Source organism: Microcebus murinus, chromosome 17, assembly GCF_040939455.1.
Source record: "Microcebus murinus isolate Inina chromosome 17, M.murinus_Inina_mat1.0, whole genome shotgun sequence".
NCBI classification, from domain to species: Eukaryota; Metazoa; Chordata; class Mammalia; order Primates; family Cheirogaleidae; genus Microcebus; species Microcebus murinus.
In genome coordinates this window covers 4273618-4290641 of record NC_134120.1, presented here as the reverse complement: position 1 = coordinate 4290641, position 17024 = coordinate 4273618, and the positions used below count along the sequence as shown (strand labels likewise).

The window sequence follows — 17024 nt, the reverse complement described above, 5'->3', positions numbered from 1 at the left end:
TCCTGAGAGCGCTTGTTTCCTTTCTGCACCACGAGAAGACATGAGAAGAGGACCCTCACCAGACACCAAATCTACTTGCGCCTTATCTTGGACTTTTAGCCTCCAGCACCGAGAGAGAAATGTTTAAGCTGTCGGGTCTATGGTATCCTGTCAGAGCAGCTAAGGCGGCTTCTTTCCTGAAAAGCAGAAGAGGAGGAACCGAGTTTAAAAGGGAGTAAAGGAAGAAGAGCCAATGAGAGAAATCTCAGGACAGAGCGTGCTACAGGTTGACTTGTGGGCCCCCAAAAGATATGAAGTCCTAACCCGAGGACCTCAGAACGTGACTTTATTTGGAAACAGGAACATGACGATGTAATGAGTTAAGACAAGGTCAGACTGGAGGAGGGTGGACTCCTCATCCAATACAACTGGTGTCCTTATGAGATGACAGAGAGGACAGGCAGAGCCCGCAGCACAGCAGCTACAGGCCAAGTGCTGTAAGGGATGGACGGCTGGCAGCCCGAAGACACAGCAGAGGATCCGGCCAAGTCCCGGAGGCAGCATGGCCTTGCTGAAACCTTAGTTTTGCACTTCTGGCCTCCAAACTGCGAGAACAAATTTCTGTTGTTTTAAGCCACCCAGTTTGTGGTATTTTGTCACCGCAACCCTAGGAAACATAAGGATCTGAAATCGATTCCCTTGACTCCGTCTGTGTCTGCACACCTCTTGGAAAGGTTACCCTTTGTGAGAGAATCAGCTTCCGGAACTTCCACTCGATGTTGCCTAAACACTTCCTGATGCCCATTGCAGTTAGAGCAGTCATCATGGGCTCGCACACAGGGAGTGACCGGGGACCGGGTCCCAGGAGCCTCCAGCGACTCCAGGCACTCCAAGAGCCGGTGTAGGAGGAATGACAGCTTCATGAAATTCTTCACCACTCTTAATGGAAAACATTAAAAAGTGTCAAATATCTTACCTGAGTTCTGGCTGCACAAATGCAATGTTAAAAATATCATTTAAATTATTTCTTTCTCCTTTATCCCATATGTTGTTCCACAACACATGAAGAAAAAGAGAGAGCCAGGGCGGCCAACTGCTAAATCGGCAATCAAAATGTCACAGTTCAACTGTTACCGTTCTTGACATAAACATATTATTATTGGCCAACTTCTTAATAAGTTACAAATTAATCACTTCAATACTGTCTAGGATAGGGTATACCCAGTTCAATTCACTTCATAGCCAATTTCGGAGAAAGTTTTGAAAGTATTAAAATTTGAAGCTTCATAGCTAAAAATAACAACCTAGAAAATTGAAATATTTACACAGGTCCCTGAACAAGTGTTGCAATTTATTTTGAAATACAAATTAGCTCAACTTTCAGTGACAAAAACAGGCAAAGGGTGACACATGCCATTGATTATAAAAAAATCTGTACTCTGTAAGAATAAAATTCCTTTCCAATGTGGTTATTTCTGAAGAACTCCCTTGCTCGTTGGTCAGCTCACATGGCCGTGGAAACAGTCACACTAATGACAGTTACTTATGGTCTAACACATTCACCTGTCAAGTTGCAACACTAAAAAGGAACAAAGCATGAATAATGACAACGCAGAAGGCAGAGAACAGCAGGTGGGAAATAAGACGACTGCATCAATCCACAAGCGTTCCAGTGAGGAAATGGACAGAATCCCTGGCTGTTCACCACTAGCAGCTAAAGTTCTTCAAAAATCACATTCCAAATGTCTCCCAATCTCCTGCAAATCTGTTTTCACAAATTAGGGAATCAGCGTTTCCTTAGAAGAGTACATAAACAATTTTCCCCTCTGAGGAATTCTTAAATTCTTCAGAAGCTATGAACTGAGCGCCTCTTTGGCATAAGAAAAGGGACAGTTGTAATATCCTCTTACACTTCGTGGGTTTTTGTTTATGTTGCTGGTGTTTTTCATTCAGAGAAGATATGAAGTCTCGTAGATCTTGTAGGCTACTTCCTCTTTTTGTCATCTATTTCAAGTAGAATAACTATTAGAAATCCTTAAGCTATAGTTCCTGGGCCTTTCTTGGTTTCCCTAAAAAAGCAGCTACACTGGAAACACGCAACACTTGGTATTCGACTAGACAAGCAGCAGCACAGGGAGACATTCAAGGCAGTTCCCTCACCGCAAGTCATGCAGACTCCTCGGATCTCAATGAACAGCACATTAAACAATGCTTCTAAATAATCAGAGATTCTAAGCATCAAAGACAAGTATATGCCAAACATACAGGCAAACATGGTGGCCTATTTTAGAATCCAGATATATTTTTCAAAGATCATGCTTATAAGTAAATTACATAGTAGAGAAACATCAAAATAAAGTTGATGAATAAAAAGGCACACTTGAGAAGTTCACGTGAAGATTAGGACAGTTCTTTTTGTTTTGTTTCTAATGCAGGAGGAAAGGTTAACAGACATATTGAAATTATTTTTCAGATGAAGGTTTCTGTCAGTTGAAGTGGTTAACATTGGCTTTTCTTCTTGTACAAAGCAATCTTTCCTTGTGTTGGCTTCTCAGAAGGTATTCAGTCTTCTGCCACGTACAAGCGATACATCAGGGCTACGGCCAGTGCTGAGATGGCGGGGATCACCCAGTTGGTCCACCAACTACAAAGACAGAACGAGCAATGATGCTTGCATGATGTTCACTGCAGACAACTCAAAATCTTTGCTCCTCCTAATAGAAAATTACCATGGCCTGTTTTTATTTCTTTTTTTTTGGGGGGGGGGGGAAGGAGTGTTTTGTTTTTTACTTCTGTAACCAATGTGGCTGAAAAGACAACTGGAATTTGCTAAAAGTGGTGTGAGTGCATGCCCTAGAATACTGGGATCGCTAAACTCTGCCACCTTTGTGAGAAAACGAATGCCTCACTTTGTTCCACTTCGACCTGTTTCCATAAACTTTACACAAAGAGCTGTTATCAGTTTTCCAAGAGAGACTACTGATTTACCTCAATGACATAAACCCTGGGTTATGCATTGTGAGTTAACAAAACTTAATATTCCCTACATGTTTTATTCTAGTTACATATATTAATTAAGAATTTTAAGTGGCACTCAATTGAGAATCAGAAGACCAAAGTTCTCATTTTGGGTGAGCCACCAGCCAGCTCTACAGCCAAGGGCAAATCATTTCCCCTGAGTGGGTGAAGCTGAGGGGTTGGGACTAAGGTTGCTACTAACACCATACCCCTGATACCCCAAACTTAGCTTCTGAAAATCTAATCTTTACAACCTGTTCTTAGTGGATTTAAAGTGCTAAACAGCACGTCTAAACACTACTTATTTCTGTGGTCTATAGGTGTAAATTCACAAAAATGCCTAATTTACACATTTGTTCAGTCCTGATGCATGGAAGTTTGACCTACTATAAATTATAGATTATGGATCAAATCAGGGAGAGAACTGGGACAAGCTTCAATTTATATTTTAATATTTAAATTAAATTTGAATCTTCAACTTAGATTTCAATTTCTTAGGAAATAGAAGTTAATGAATAGGCTTTCAAATCCAAGTAGACTATGTATACATATATTTTCCATCGTATATTTTGTTCATTAATACTCTTCACACATTAATCCATTTGAAGATGAAGTCCAATATAAATATTTAAATTGCAAATGGATTACAAGTGTAATTTTCATCTCAGTGGGGTTTGGTGGGGTTTTTCAGTTTCCCTCTAGAAAGAAACCTGCACGTCAGTGAACAGTAAGGTGAAGTAATGCCCACGGGCAGAGAGTGTTCCAGAAGAGCAACAGACTGGGGCAGTTAAATCTGACAGGATGAAATACAAATGTGTGGTTTTGAGCTTGAGTCCAAAAGGCTATTAAGTCAATACGGTAGAACTGCCAAAATATTAATGTGAGCTTGGACTATGATAAAGAAATCTAGTCCCCAGCATAAGTCATGTGACAGTTGGATTAATAGGTTCAACATTGGGGACAAGTTATAAAAATGACAAAGTAAAACTGAGCTGTGCTCAGGGAAACGTGATCACTACAGTTTAAGAAACAGACATGGCATCAGGTGAGGAAGGAAATGTCCATCAGGAGATGAACCCAGGGAGCGGAGCAGCCACAGGACTGACTATCTGAGGGGCCGCCCTGGGGAAAAGGAGATGCTACCAGTGCTGTATGTTTCTTGGGATGGATGCAGCCAGAGGGTGAGGGCTAGGGTGGCTGTGGAGAGTGTTCCTCGTTGGAGCTGCCTGATGTCTGAGACCAATGGCCCGACAGTCTGGTCTGCAGTGGAGGCCTGCAGGGAGGGAGCACAGGGACCCAGGCCGAGGGCGGCCGCATGGGGAAGCCCCTGGTCCAATTCTGACTCACGAGCCCTGCAACCCAATGCGACTTTAAAACTTCCACATACCTGGAATTAGAATCAACAGTAGTAATAAGAGTTTCCTGAAACATAAGAGGAAAAGTTAGAGGGAACGTCAAACATTTATTCCATTGATTAAAAACCTGCTTTAAAATAGGATCACAATATTTTATTCAATGCATTCTTCAACAAATGTTGAAAGGGAAAAATTACATCATAAACCAAGATGCTTAATTTTCACCAAGATGCTTAATTTCGCCATTTTTTTCAGAATAAAAAAATGTAAGCATTATCTATATTTAAATTACTTAAGGATGTAACCCCGATCACTTGAAAAATTTTAAAATATACTACATAAAATATCCTGCCCACAATAGGTATCTAAATACTTTAACATAGAAACTGAGAACAGATATTCATGTACACATACACACAAGCCCCTGCCATCTTTAGGAGGAGCAGTTTAATTCTTCAAAAGCACAAATAAATATTCCATAAAAACATCAGTTATTTCATTCAAATATGATAGATGTAAAAGCGTACCTAAATTACATTAAATACATGTCAACCATAAAGAAAAAATAACTGTCTAACACTGGACCACCTTTTCCCGAGCCACTTCTACCTCTGTCCTGATAGGGACTGGCCTCACATTGGCCACCCACCACCAGCCACTGTCACCCCAACAACAAACTTCCAAATAAGGAAGCCCTGTTTTTACCTTCCAGCACTTCTCAGAGCAGCTCTAAAGAAGTACCACTAAAGTGAGCTAGCTGACAGCTGCTCTGGAAAAGTATATACTTCCCTGAGGGCTGAAACACTAAGGCCTCGTGAGATACAAACTTTTCTGGGCTTAACATGTGTTAAGAAGCATTCTTTCGATATTTCACACCAGCAAAAGTATTAGTGCCTCAAACAAAAGCAGCTGTAAATAAGGCAGCTTCATCAGAGAGCTCTATGTCCGCAGTTTCTCAAAGCACAAATAAAAAAGCATTAGTAAAACAATCAGCTGTCTGCAGTGAAGCCAAGCTACACTCTGCAAAGCACATTAAAGAAACTCCCATGAAAAGGCAGAAACCTCTTAGGGGAGAGCAGGCAAAGCACTCAGGAGACCCACCAACCTTGAAATATCTCCTTTAAGATTCCTGACACAGTAAGGGAAAAAAATAAATCATTTACAAAGAAAACGTCACAATATCTATTTAAGCAATTCTAAATCTTAGCCACTATAACAAGAATAACTACAGCAAGATTATTTTTCAAATTTTGTACATGTGAGTAAAGTTAACAAAAACTGCTAGAAATAATCAAAATATGCAAAAATGTTATTTAGCTACTAGAAGACAATCAGTTCTGAAACAAAAGAATTCACTGAAGGTAAAATATTATTGCCACACTAGAAAGTTGAGCTTGAAACAGTACGTGGAAGGCAAACACGAACATTCATGCCATTGTTAAACTGAGCACGAGTGGGCATTTCATCAAATAGGCCGACAACCCTGGAAACGCAGGCGCCCGTCCTCCTCCGCCTTCGTAGTTGCCACAAGCCAGCGCTAATGTTCACAAGGCTGCTAGCACATCACTACCAGCAACAATGGACCCCTGAAGAAAGGAACTTAAGAAAACCATGTAACTTTTTGATTGTTTATTATCTTCTTGGTTTAACCAGGATATCTGACAGTTAAAACAAGTGTGGAATGACCACTTAGCGCAATGATGAAAAAGTACATTGTCTTCAGTGGCCAGTGCTCTGAATGGCCTCACTTGGGTTTAGGGGTGTAACTATCAAATATGTCAGCAATGAATAGGGAGAAAAGACTACTGATTTTATGACAGGATCTGCCACGTGTTCACTCCCTTACCTTGAGGGTTCAACTTCAGTGAAAAGAGGTTAATAATTAAATCAATAAGTCACATGTAATGACTTATAAAAGTCATGTAAAGTCACGTATAAGTTGTGATAAGCTCCATATAAAAGCATGCAAAGCCCAAGAAGCTTTTGCAAATCAAAGTCATCTCATTTGTAAGTTCATTTAACTTAGCCCATCCTTTAGTTGCAAGACTTGCTCCTTTAAAATACTGATGTTCGATACCTATCATGTCAAGTTGAGAGCCTACAGAAGCAGCTTAAGAGACTGAAACCAAAAAGCCTGAGATGGTGCTAGCCTTAATACTGGAGTGTGTGACTTTGAACAAGGAGCTTAACACTTCCAATCTTAGTTGTCTTCACTTCTTGGAGAGTCCATGGATCTCACAAAGACATAGTAAGAACCAAATAAATAATTTATATAACACATGCTTTGAAAACTATACCCAAGAAAGGGTATTGCTACTACTGATATTCTTCATGTAAGCAAATCTGATAGACACAGGTATGCTTAATTAATATGTTTAATTAAAAATGCCTAATTTCTATGTCTACAAATATCTTAATTTGGCAACTTAACACTATGCTTTCCTCTGGGCAGTTTCAAGCTAATAATCTTTAGTGCATTTTATTACACAATTCAACTAGATACTTTAAGCAGGCAACATTTCAAAAATTCAGATCACAGTGTATATTGTTCTGCCCAGAGATAGACGGATACACGACATACAACAAAAGAAATACCTAAGGACACTCTTTTCTTCTGGTAAACTAAAAGTACAAGAAAGATAAATCCAGAAAAGCAGTCATGTATTTTCGTGCATTTCATGCACTTACAGCCTCTCAAAAAATCCAGCAAGTTCCTGTCCCATGTTCCTGAAGTTCTGCTCTAATTTAAGCGCAAAAAAAAAAAAAAAAAAATCACATAATATAGAGGTTTCTTTTTTTTCTAAATAAAGTACTCAAGTTGTCTTGAGTAAATTTCTGAAGAAAGTAAAAAATATCTACTTTAAAAAGCTACTGTGATTCTTAAAACTCCAGTAAGATCTTCTATAGCCAGCAAGCTGATCAAATATATATCAATCGCTACTGACGACACGATGAAAGCCAGTCTTAAACACACAGAGAGCTCTCACTGGCACAATGTTGTCAGGAAAGTTTTCTTTGATGTTGAAAGCTGAATTCCCAGAATTTAGCATGTAAACTTGCTCTGTCCCCAAAATATGAAGTCTCAAAGTAATCAGCACTTTATAACAGGAAAATAAGGACAAATAGCAATGGTCAATGAGTTCGACGTAACAGTACAAGTTATAATGCGTGAGTTCTGAAAGCAGAGGAGGAGCCTGTCCTTCAAACACAAAGCAGTTATGGTGGGAGGCACGTTTACCGCCTCAGACCTACTGGTGTTTCCTGCTTGCAGGCATAAGGCTACAGACGTGGCCGGCCTTGCAGTGATCCAAGTTCACGTAAGAGCCTTATCAAATCTTTGTTTTACTATAGCTGAATGACTTACACCAAGATTATTAACATACTGAACGCCTGACAGGAACAAAATGTACCTTTCCCCTGACAGACTTCAGAGAAAAAAGAAAAACTGCATGTATCACAGAATTTCAGCTGTCTAAAAAGTAGCCTCAAAAAAGATACTAATGTCAAATAAACTGACAGCAAGGATTCCAAGCAATTGTTCAAGAGGCCATTCAAATTCTGAAGTCCATTTTTTATCTTCCGGAAGTACTCATATCTCCAACATTGAACTGGAGTCTTTTTTTTGAACAGGGAAAGGAGAGAACATAAATGAAATTGCTTTTTACTAAACAGCATTACACAAGACTTCTATTGTACTATCTGGACGCTGAGATAAACACAGTCTTTATGCTCATATTATTGGATTAACTGCTTTGATTCTGGTGTAGATTAAAGACATCTTGGCAGTAACAGCCAGCAAAGTGAGTTCACTAAGGCTTGATACAAACTCAATGCGGTCTAGCCGTTGTGCTCCCTCCAATAAAACCAAAAATATACACCAAAATGAAAAAAATTATACTTTCTGCTACTTGTTTTAAGAAAAACTTTTCCCCCAGTCCATTAATTACAGGCCAGGAACTACTTTTGCCTGCTTGTACTTTGGGGGAACTTCGGCTGTTCTCATCCATTCTTACTCTCGATTCACCCTCAAGTGTAAGTGATACGGTCAGTTCAGAGAGAAGGGCTAGTGAACCACAGTGTAAAACTGGCACAGTGATACCTATAAAAAATAGCTCTTTAAAAGATATTTATTGATATTTATGATGGAAAAGAGTATTGAGAGTCTTATAAAAATAACACACAAGCTATCCTAACAAAACATACTGACTAGTCTACACAAATAAAAATTTTTGCGGAGCCAGCAGGTTATGTATTCATCTTACCTAGAAAGACTTGTGCTGGCCTCAGCCAGCTCAGTAAAAGCCCTCTGCCTTCAGTCTGACAGGTATTAAAGATAATGAAAATAACTCTATCCACTGAGACATCTGAGATGGTCACACTTACCGAAGGCTTGCTTAACTTTGCTCTGTCATCCTGCAATAAAAAAAATAGGCACATTAAAGTACCATTTCCAAAGTGTTCACTTTTGAGTTTTTAAAATTACAATTTAGTAATTAGCATTCTGGGTTCAGCATTCAGCTGTTAAACACAAAGTTTGATCTATCTGGCTTAACAGCAAAATTTGACAGCAGATCAAGTGCTGAGAGGCATTTTCTATCTAGAGTTCCAAAGGTTAGAAGAGTGTCCATGACAGCCCTCTTTGTAAGATGATGTGTGTATATGTTTATTAGACTTGGACTACAATCTCTAATTCAGAGAACAGCTGCAGACCTAGTTCTTCCTCTGTGCTCTCAAATTTCCTTGGAGATGCGTACATATCTTTTACTTGCACGATCTACTCACCAAATCCCTGCACTCTCCCAACTGTAGGGTCATAAACTATTTAAACCTCAGAAGCCATCAAAAATAAAGTGTGTCTTGATGCTGGCGCCCGGCAGGCAGGTGGAGCAGAAATGCTGTAGTTGGGGCCTGAAACCCACCCCCACCCACCCCGCTGGAAAGAATGTGACTGGCATGGGACATTTTTAAGGGCAGGGCTGATTACCATAAAACTACTTCACTTTTGTGAAATGTGAAGATGAAAATACATAGGCAAATAAACTTTCCAGATAGATGAAAGCTTACTCCCTGAAAGTACGTATCTCCTACTGCCAAAAACAAAACAAACCTCCACACCCAACAGAAGTTATTCTAAAATGGATTTCCTACTCCTGGGCCCTCTACAAAGGGCCTGGTGTGACCCCTCCTCCACTCGCAGTCACCGCAAGCAGCCTCAATGGTACACAGTGAAACTTCTTATATGGTTTAAGTGTTTCTCAGTTTGCTCACTTGGGATGAGGCTATTTGCTTGTATTATTTTTCTCGTGAGGAAAGAGCCAGTTTCTATGGGCACCCCAACCCCTCCCACTAGGCTGCACTCACTGTGCAGGAGTGGGGTGGGCAGGGAGGAGCAGGCGCTCCGGGGGCTTGATGCACAGCCGGGAGGCACTTCCAGATGCTCAGAGGACTCAGAAACTTCTTTCCAAGTTTTCAGCTGTATTCCTCATAACTTAGGTTGACAGACTAGTAACGTTTAACATGGCCATTTACAAGTGACACAGAAGGGCCTAAATTCACATCACAGCCCTGTGTTTATGTGAAAGCTGAGTTAGGTCAGTTTTTTCCAAAAATCAGTTAATGGATTGGTACCAAAGCTGTATCCTCAAAGGTCTGGGGTAAAGTGAGAAGAATGAGGACAATGTGCTAGTTTTACATAAGGCAGAGCTTCTTCATTTAACATACCTTAGCTTTTAAATTTTTTAAATCATTTTTTAGATTTAAAATATCCTCAGAAAGGAGAAGAGGGTTTCCTAAGAAAAATACTTTGATCAAAGAAGACAAAGGGAAAGAGAACTATGCTGGATTAACACCTCCACCTTTTAAAATTTGCTGCCCTACAGAATTCCTAAGACTGAAAATCATTCTCTAGCACTTGGCCTTGGGTAGAGCGTTCCAACTCATGGTGCCAGTAAAAAATGCAGCCAGTGAAATTTTTGGTCTATTCATTTACGACAAAAATGGTGTTCTAAAATCAGCAGGTGGTGTTTTTACTTGACTCCTTTTTAAATCTGGATACATGCGAACCTACATACTTAGGTAAGATGAGCCAACAGCCTTGAAGAGAAGCAAGAACAAAGTACTCCCCAGAAGTACTCACAGGATGAAGCTCCCCGATGATGTACGTCTTGGACAATTCCCGAGCATCGGTAGAGTGCCCGACATCCTCAAAGTTTTCGGTAGCGTCACCTCCAGCTTGTTCCCTCAAGACTTCTTCTCCACCGGGATGCTGTTCAAAGGATAGAATGAAAGATAAATATTCTTTCAAGCAAATGAATTAAAAGAAAATGGCCAGTTTATTTAACCCAACAGGCTACTCCATAAGTCACAGATGACAATCTGTATCTTGTTCATAATGTGGATGATTAACAAAACCCCACACTCCTTTACACTCAATTTCCTTTGGGGAAGTGCGACGGCACGTCCCCCTGATGGCACAGGGTGCTTCCCGTGACATGCACATGGCTTAACGAAAGCACCAGGCGGGCATCTTCCATCCTCTGGTAATGTCCACTTTGCTCTTCCATAAAGCTCTCAAAGTTGCTCTCTTAATCTGTTCCCAATCTATTTTTTCTTGAATCTTACACCTGACACCACCTTTGACTTCTCCAGTCTACATGTGACTCGAGAGTGGCAACTGCCTGAGATGACAACTGACAGGAGGCGAGGTGGCCTGGCACTTCCTCTGGGCAGCACTGTGTGCCTGCACTGGACTGGGAGCACCGCCTGTCAGACAGACAAGCCAGCCCCTGCCTTTGCAGGACGTGCAAAAACAAAAGCAAGTGAGACTTGCTCAAGATGCCACAGTCAGGAGGCCGTACTGACAGAACCATGGAGCTCAATTCCACAGGGGTTAGGGGGAGAGCCTCTTGTGTAAGAAAGTATTTCAGTGCTTTTAGCTGCTTTAATTAGTAAAACAAAGGACATCTGGATGCGGGGGCAGGGATTTTTTTCCTCTAAGATGATTGACGAGTGGGGCCCATCACTGGACACTGGAGGATCTAGAGATCTCAGGCAAGGGAAGGTCTCAGACATGGGAAAAAAACAGCTTGGTTAAAGCATCCCAAATACATACTTCTGTAAGGGAAAGAAAAACTTCTTAAATTGAGCTTGAGTATTATCTTAGATCAAATTCATCCTGACCATGAGCAAATCCACCTGTAAGTGTCCAACCACTGAACAAAACCAGTCTTATTTGCATAGCTGATGCTAGTCAGTTCTTCATTTTCCCCCAATAATTGAAGATGCAAAGGTACATAACATTGTACAAAGGTCAGTAATTATTCTGTTTGGAAACTTGTTTCTCCTACTTTAAACATATCTAGTGATGAAGAAATCTACTATATATATGAATAATTTTAAAAGAAAACTTGATTAGCTTACACATTCTGTTTCATTAAATAAAAACCGGATAATACATGGTGCCAGTGGTTACCACTCACCATATGATCTTGGGGAAATAATGGTACTTATATAGTTTTTGAAGATTAAATGTGTTAATGTATGTGTCTGGCACATAATATATGCTCAGTAAATAATATCCAGCATTTTTATTAAACATCTTCCAATGTCACTATATCTTTTCTCTTTGGCTACATGTTATATTGTATAGGCATTCCCCAATTTATCTAAATGTCTTCTATCAGGGACATGTAATTTATTAGAAGTCCACTTTAAATAAGCAAGAGACACAGACTAGAGGTACAGGCAGCAGACTGGCTACCCAAAAGCCAGGCTGAAGCTTCTGCATTCATCTTCAAGGCTGTAGAAAGAAAACATGGAAAAAAGAAAAAGAAAAAAAACACACAAAAAAAAACAAAAAAAAAAATAAAAATAAAAAATAAAAAAAATAAAAAAAAAAGAAAACATGGTTTTGTTCATTCTAGAACAGTCTGTTTATTGTTGGGCAATGAGGAGAAGCCACAGGTGGGAGATATAAAATGACTAACACAACAAAGCACCCACAAATTATGTAAATTCTCATACTGCTGTTCCTTATGTGCAAATGGCCTGACTCATGAGTTTCCTTAACTTTTGATACCTATTAATGATATGTGAGTGCAGACAAACCTTGGGTCATTTTCCAATTACAGCTTATCCTCAAAGGGAAATTTCAAATAAGGTTAAAAACATAGGCTTGGCCTTTGATAAGGACTCGTAAAATTAGACAAGTTTTTAATACATAATTCTGATCTTTAAAATCCTAACGTGGTGGCCAGGAGCGGTGGCTCACACCTATAATTCTAGCACTGTGGGAGGCCAAGGCAGGCGATTGTTTGAGCTCAGGAGTTCGAGACCAGACTGACCAAGAGCGACACCCCATCTCTACTAAAAAAAAATAGAAAGAAATTAGCTGGACAACTAAAAATATATAGAAAAAATTAGCCAGGCATGGTGGCGCATGCCTGTAGTGGGATCCCAGCTACTTGGGAGGCTGAGGCAGAAGGATTACTTGAGCCCAGGAGTTTGAGGTTGCTGTGAGCTAGGTTGATGCTATGGCACTCTAGCCCAGGCAACAGAATGAGACTCTATCTCAAAAAAGGAAATAAAAATGAAGTGCTAACATGGAGAAAATAAACATTCTATTTCATAAAGTAGAAGGACTAAAGGGCCAGTCACCTTAATTTCTGACCAAAAACGGAAACAAGAGAGATATATGCATCAATCTATGCCTATCTCTGATTTATACCTTGCCTAAGCCATCGTGAGGCAGTTTTCTATGGAAAAAGGAAAAGAGCAAAATATCTTCAATTATTACTTGTTCCACTGACAACTGATCAAAATTTTTAAACTAGACAAAAAAAAAACTAAGAAAAAATGTATTGAATAAACTGACACTAAAATATTTTCACTCTGAAGTTTTGTTTTAACAATTAGTAAGAAAATCAAAGCCTAAAAATTAATATTTTAGAACAAAATAACTCAAGTCTTGATAAGACAGTAAAAGGTACAGGACTGACTTTTTGTAATATCTAGTATTTTCCTTGAAATATATTTATGATGGTAAGAGACACCTTGCCATGTGACTCCAGTCTAAATCATGATGCACTGAAACCCAGCAATTCATCTTGTCGCTCTTCTCACTCAGCGCAGTTTTCATAGGCACATGTCCCATTTTGAGACTAAAGAAAATGCTCTTCCTTACTGTCAGCACTCTTAAGTTACAAAGAAAAACTGGGAATGCTGGTGTTTGTGCCATCGTGGTTATTCCCCAAGATCAGCTTATGACAGTGATTTGTGTCCTATCTTTTTATAGACTTTGGGAGTGGTTCAAAGAAAAGGCAAGGCTTTGAAAAAGGAAAGCAGTAGAAAAACAGGTGAATGAAATTATCTCATGATTTACCAAAAGATTTAAGAACAAAACATATAGTCACACATGGGCAAGATAGAGGTAACAAAAGAGATTAAATTCTCCCAGAGTGTGAGCCAAACAGAAGCTATGGTTCCACTTTGTGAACTCCACAGCGGAAACCTGTCCCCTGTATGGCATGGCTCGCCACAGCCCCGCCCAGCCCAGCCCACCCCCCCACACACATACGGTGGCAGACACCAGCTGTGGACCCCCAAGACAGGGAGAAGGGTGGGGTGGTGGGAGGGACAAATTGTGGATAGTTATGGGAACACAAAACTATTTCCATCAGAGCTGCCCCTCTAACATAAAGTTTCCCATTTTTCCAGAGGAAGATTTCAATTTCCACTTGTGTTATTATGTGCTAAAGTTAGTTCGCTCAACAAATACACCCCAAGTGTCTCCATGTGCCAGATACCAAATTGTGCCAGACACACTAGTGAGCAAAGATGCCTCAGGTCCTGCCCTCAGGGAGTTCACAGACTAACACGGATCGAACATGAATAACCCATGACTATGCAACTGCACATGAAAGTAAATGTTCTGAAAGAGCACAGTACTGTGAACATCAAATGTCACCAATAAGAGTCAGGAAGGACCCTGGTGCTGGAGGTAATGAGGGACCAGAGGAAGGAGAAAGGGCCAGGTGGAGGGTAGGGGGGCAGGCCGTGCAGTGCTTCTGGCCTCTGCCAGGATTTTCACCTCTGTCTTGTGAGCAATCAGAAGCCATCGCAAAGATGTAATCAGGGAAGATGACAAAAATCAGATTTAATCTTAAAATATAACCCAATCTTCAGAGTGATGTTCAAGTTATGCCACAAAGTATTACTAACTACAGTCACCATGCTGTACAACGGATCTCTAGAGCAGGAGTTAAGCACAAATCTAACTGGGTTGGCAGAAAACGCTTTCCCCACCCCCACCCCAGAGACAGAGTCTCCCTCTGTTGCCATACCTGGCACCACCATGCCTGGCTAATTTTTTTAATTTTTTGTAGAGCTGAGGTCTATGTTGCCCAGTCTGGTCTCAAGCCATCCTCCTACCTCAGCCTCCCAAAATTCTGAGACTACAAGCACGAGCCTACTGAACTGGCCAGAAAAAGCTTTTGTCAACTGACTCATCCAAGGAGAGGCCAACATAAATGTTGAAGATGGCCAAGGTCTAAATGACTTTTCTGTAATTAGGTGGCAAGTTTTAGGATCAAGCCAGACCTGTTTTACCATCTTGCCAACCCTAAGGCATGAAGAGGTAAAGTGAAAAAGTTCTTGCCTGTATAATGGCAATACAATGAAGGCTTGCATAATATAGAGTAGTTCATTTTATTAATTTAATAAAAATTAAGTTACATGACTTTAGTCCTTGTTTTTCAATCACTAAAAGCCTGAAGTAGTGTCTTAACTTTTACAGTTATAATTTCTATACTAATTTGAGAGATACAGTTATAATTATCCTTGTAAATTGAGGATTTATTAAAGTCAAGGGTTCACCAAATATGTACATATGAAAATGAGGGGAATACACATAAGGCCGAAAGTGAAGTGTTAAATGCTATCAATAAATTCAAGGAAACGACAGGTCATGTGAGTCGTCGGGAGGATGGGCAACAGAAGAACCGGCACATGCTGAATGACGGATAGTGAGGGTGAGTCAGCTCTGAGCCCAGCGCTGGTCATCCCAACTCATGGCACCCACTGGGCCTTACGGCACTCAATGATCTAAAAGGTAGAGCCTTGGCTTCCTAAGAAACAGAAGAGCTTTAAAAAGGAAGAAAATACTGTTTCACAAACTTGATAAATTATTCTTCACTGGGCACCAAATATCCATAATGAATTAAGCACTACTTACAGTCCCTTGGACAATGCTAACAAACAGAAACAAGCTCAGATTCTCATTTCATCTGTAATTAATAGCACCAAGCCAGCATTTTCAGGTAAACACTGTGGAGTTACCTGCTGTGAAAAATCAGCACTCTTAAAACTGATGACCAACATGTCACCCTTCGCCTAGGAAGCCAGTCTAGCCAAGACCCCACCCACCCGCCTCTCGCTTTCCAAATATAACCTGGTGGTAAGAATTTGCTTTAATCTGAAAAATACTCAGTGTGGGAGGAATTCACCTGCTCCTGCGTCCCTCAGGAGAAATGCCAAGGTTCCCAGGGTCAGCCCTCAGCCACCCTCAGAGACCATGTGACAGGCTTCATCTGGACCCAGGTTCTAAGAAGCTCCCTTGGAAGACATGTGGCCTATTTAGCAGCATGCAGCTCAACAGTTTATACGCCAGTCATTAGAAAAAGAACTTGATTCAAAACCTATGGGTGATGCTGGCACGCCCCACGGATGGCACACCCAGGACCGTTCACGTGGCAAAGCCAGTCCCTGAAAGGCCTTCCTCACCTGCACCTCAATCTCTAGCTCCCAGATACTCTCTACTTCAGTAGTTACAAGGAGCAAGAGAGAGCATACAACAGGTAACTTCTTTCAAATGAAAAATGGAGAGGCCAGGAAAAGAAATGAGTACCAGAGTACAAATGGCAGAAGGTGCTTTATAAGTGCACGACGTTTTTATCACATGTGAGCTATAGAATAACAAAGACATGATCTTGGGATGACTGTATGTCAAGAAGAATTACAAAACATAACTAACGAGTGATGCCTCAAATCCTTCTTAGAATGAGGTCAAAGAGAAACACTAAATAAAGGAATTAACAATTAGAGATTCCACAGTATACAGGATTTCTGAAACTGCAAAAAAAATCCATTTTCTATTTAATAGTGCACCCTGAAAATGGATCTATAAAAATTGGCAAGATAAATTGAGATACTTCTTGATACAGAGGATTTCAATAAATCATTCTTAACATGAAGGCGAATTCCTTAAGGAGAGAGAAAACATTGCAAGTAAAGTTGAAGTCACTCGACTCAAATATGCAGCCTGCAACTATTACTTATTCAGAACTGATCACTGGGTGAAAACAATCTCCAGGCCCATTCTTCATTCCTGCTATAGCCAATTTACAATTCCTTTGATAATCTACCCCAAAACTAAACATGAATATAAACATGTTGGAATTATCAATGCCAGCTATATTCCTCTTTAGCACAAATAATATGGGACAATGAGACTATCATAGGCTTGATACAGAATAACATTTTTGTTTAGTGTTGTCCTTAACCCCTAGAATCCCTACATTTTAGTGGCTATGGAAAAGCAAGTTATAAAAATCTCAAAGTCAAAGGTCAGATGGTCTTTCTATGAGATAGGAAAGCCTCACATTCTTGTGAGACCTG

At 40.2% G+C, this 17024-nt stretch overlaps 1 protein-coding gene across 3 annotated transcripts in view; it reads right to left on the bottom strand.

Moving 5' to 3' along the window:
- Positions 1-1309: 1309 nt before the first annotated feature.
- CYB5A (cytochrome b5 type A) overlaps positions 1310-17024 on the bottom strand; it is a 30973-nt gene continuing 15258 nt past the window's right edge. The window contains exons 2-5 of one of the 3 annotated variants that reach the window (XM_012781215.3): positions 10489-10617; positions 8736-8765; positions 4385-4419; positions 1310-2623 (exon numbers count right to left, since the gene is read on the bottom strand). In XM_012781215.3, the coding sequence (XP_012636669.2) occupies positions 2542-2623; positions 4385-4419; positions 8736-8765; positions 10489-10617 (276 nt within the window). In that variant the 3' untranslated portion in view covers positions 1310-2541. Of the gene's footprint in view, positions 2624-4384; positions 4420-5457; positions 5482-8735; positions 8766-10423; positions 10618-17024 lie in introns of those variants that run through there. The other 2 variants (XM_075993800.1, XM_075993799.1) reach the window with 2 other exon arrangements.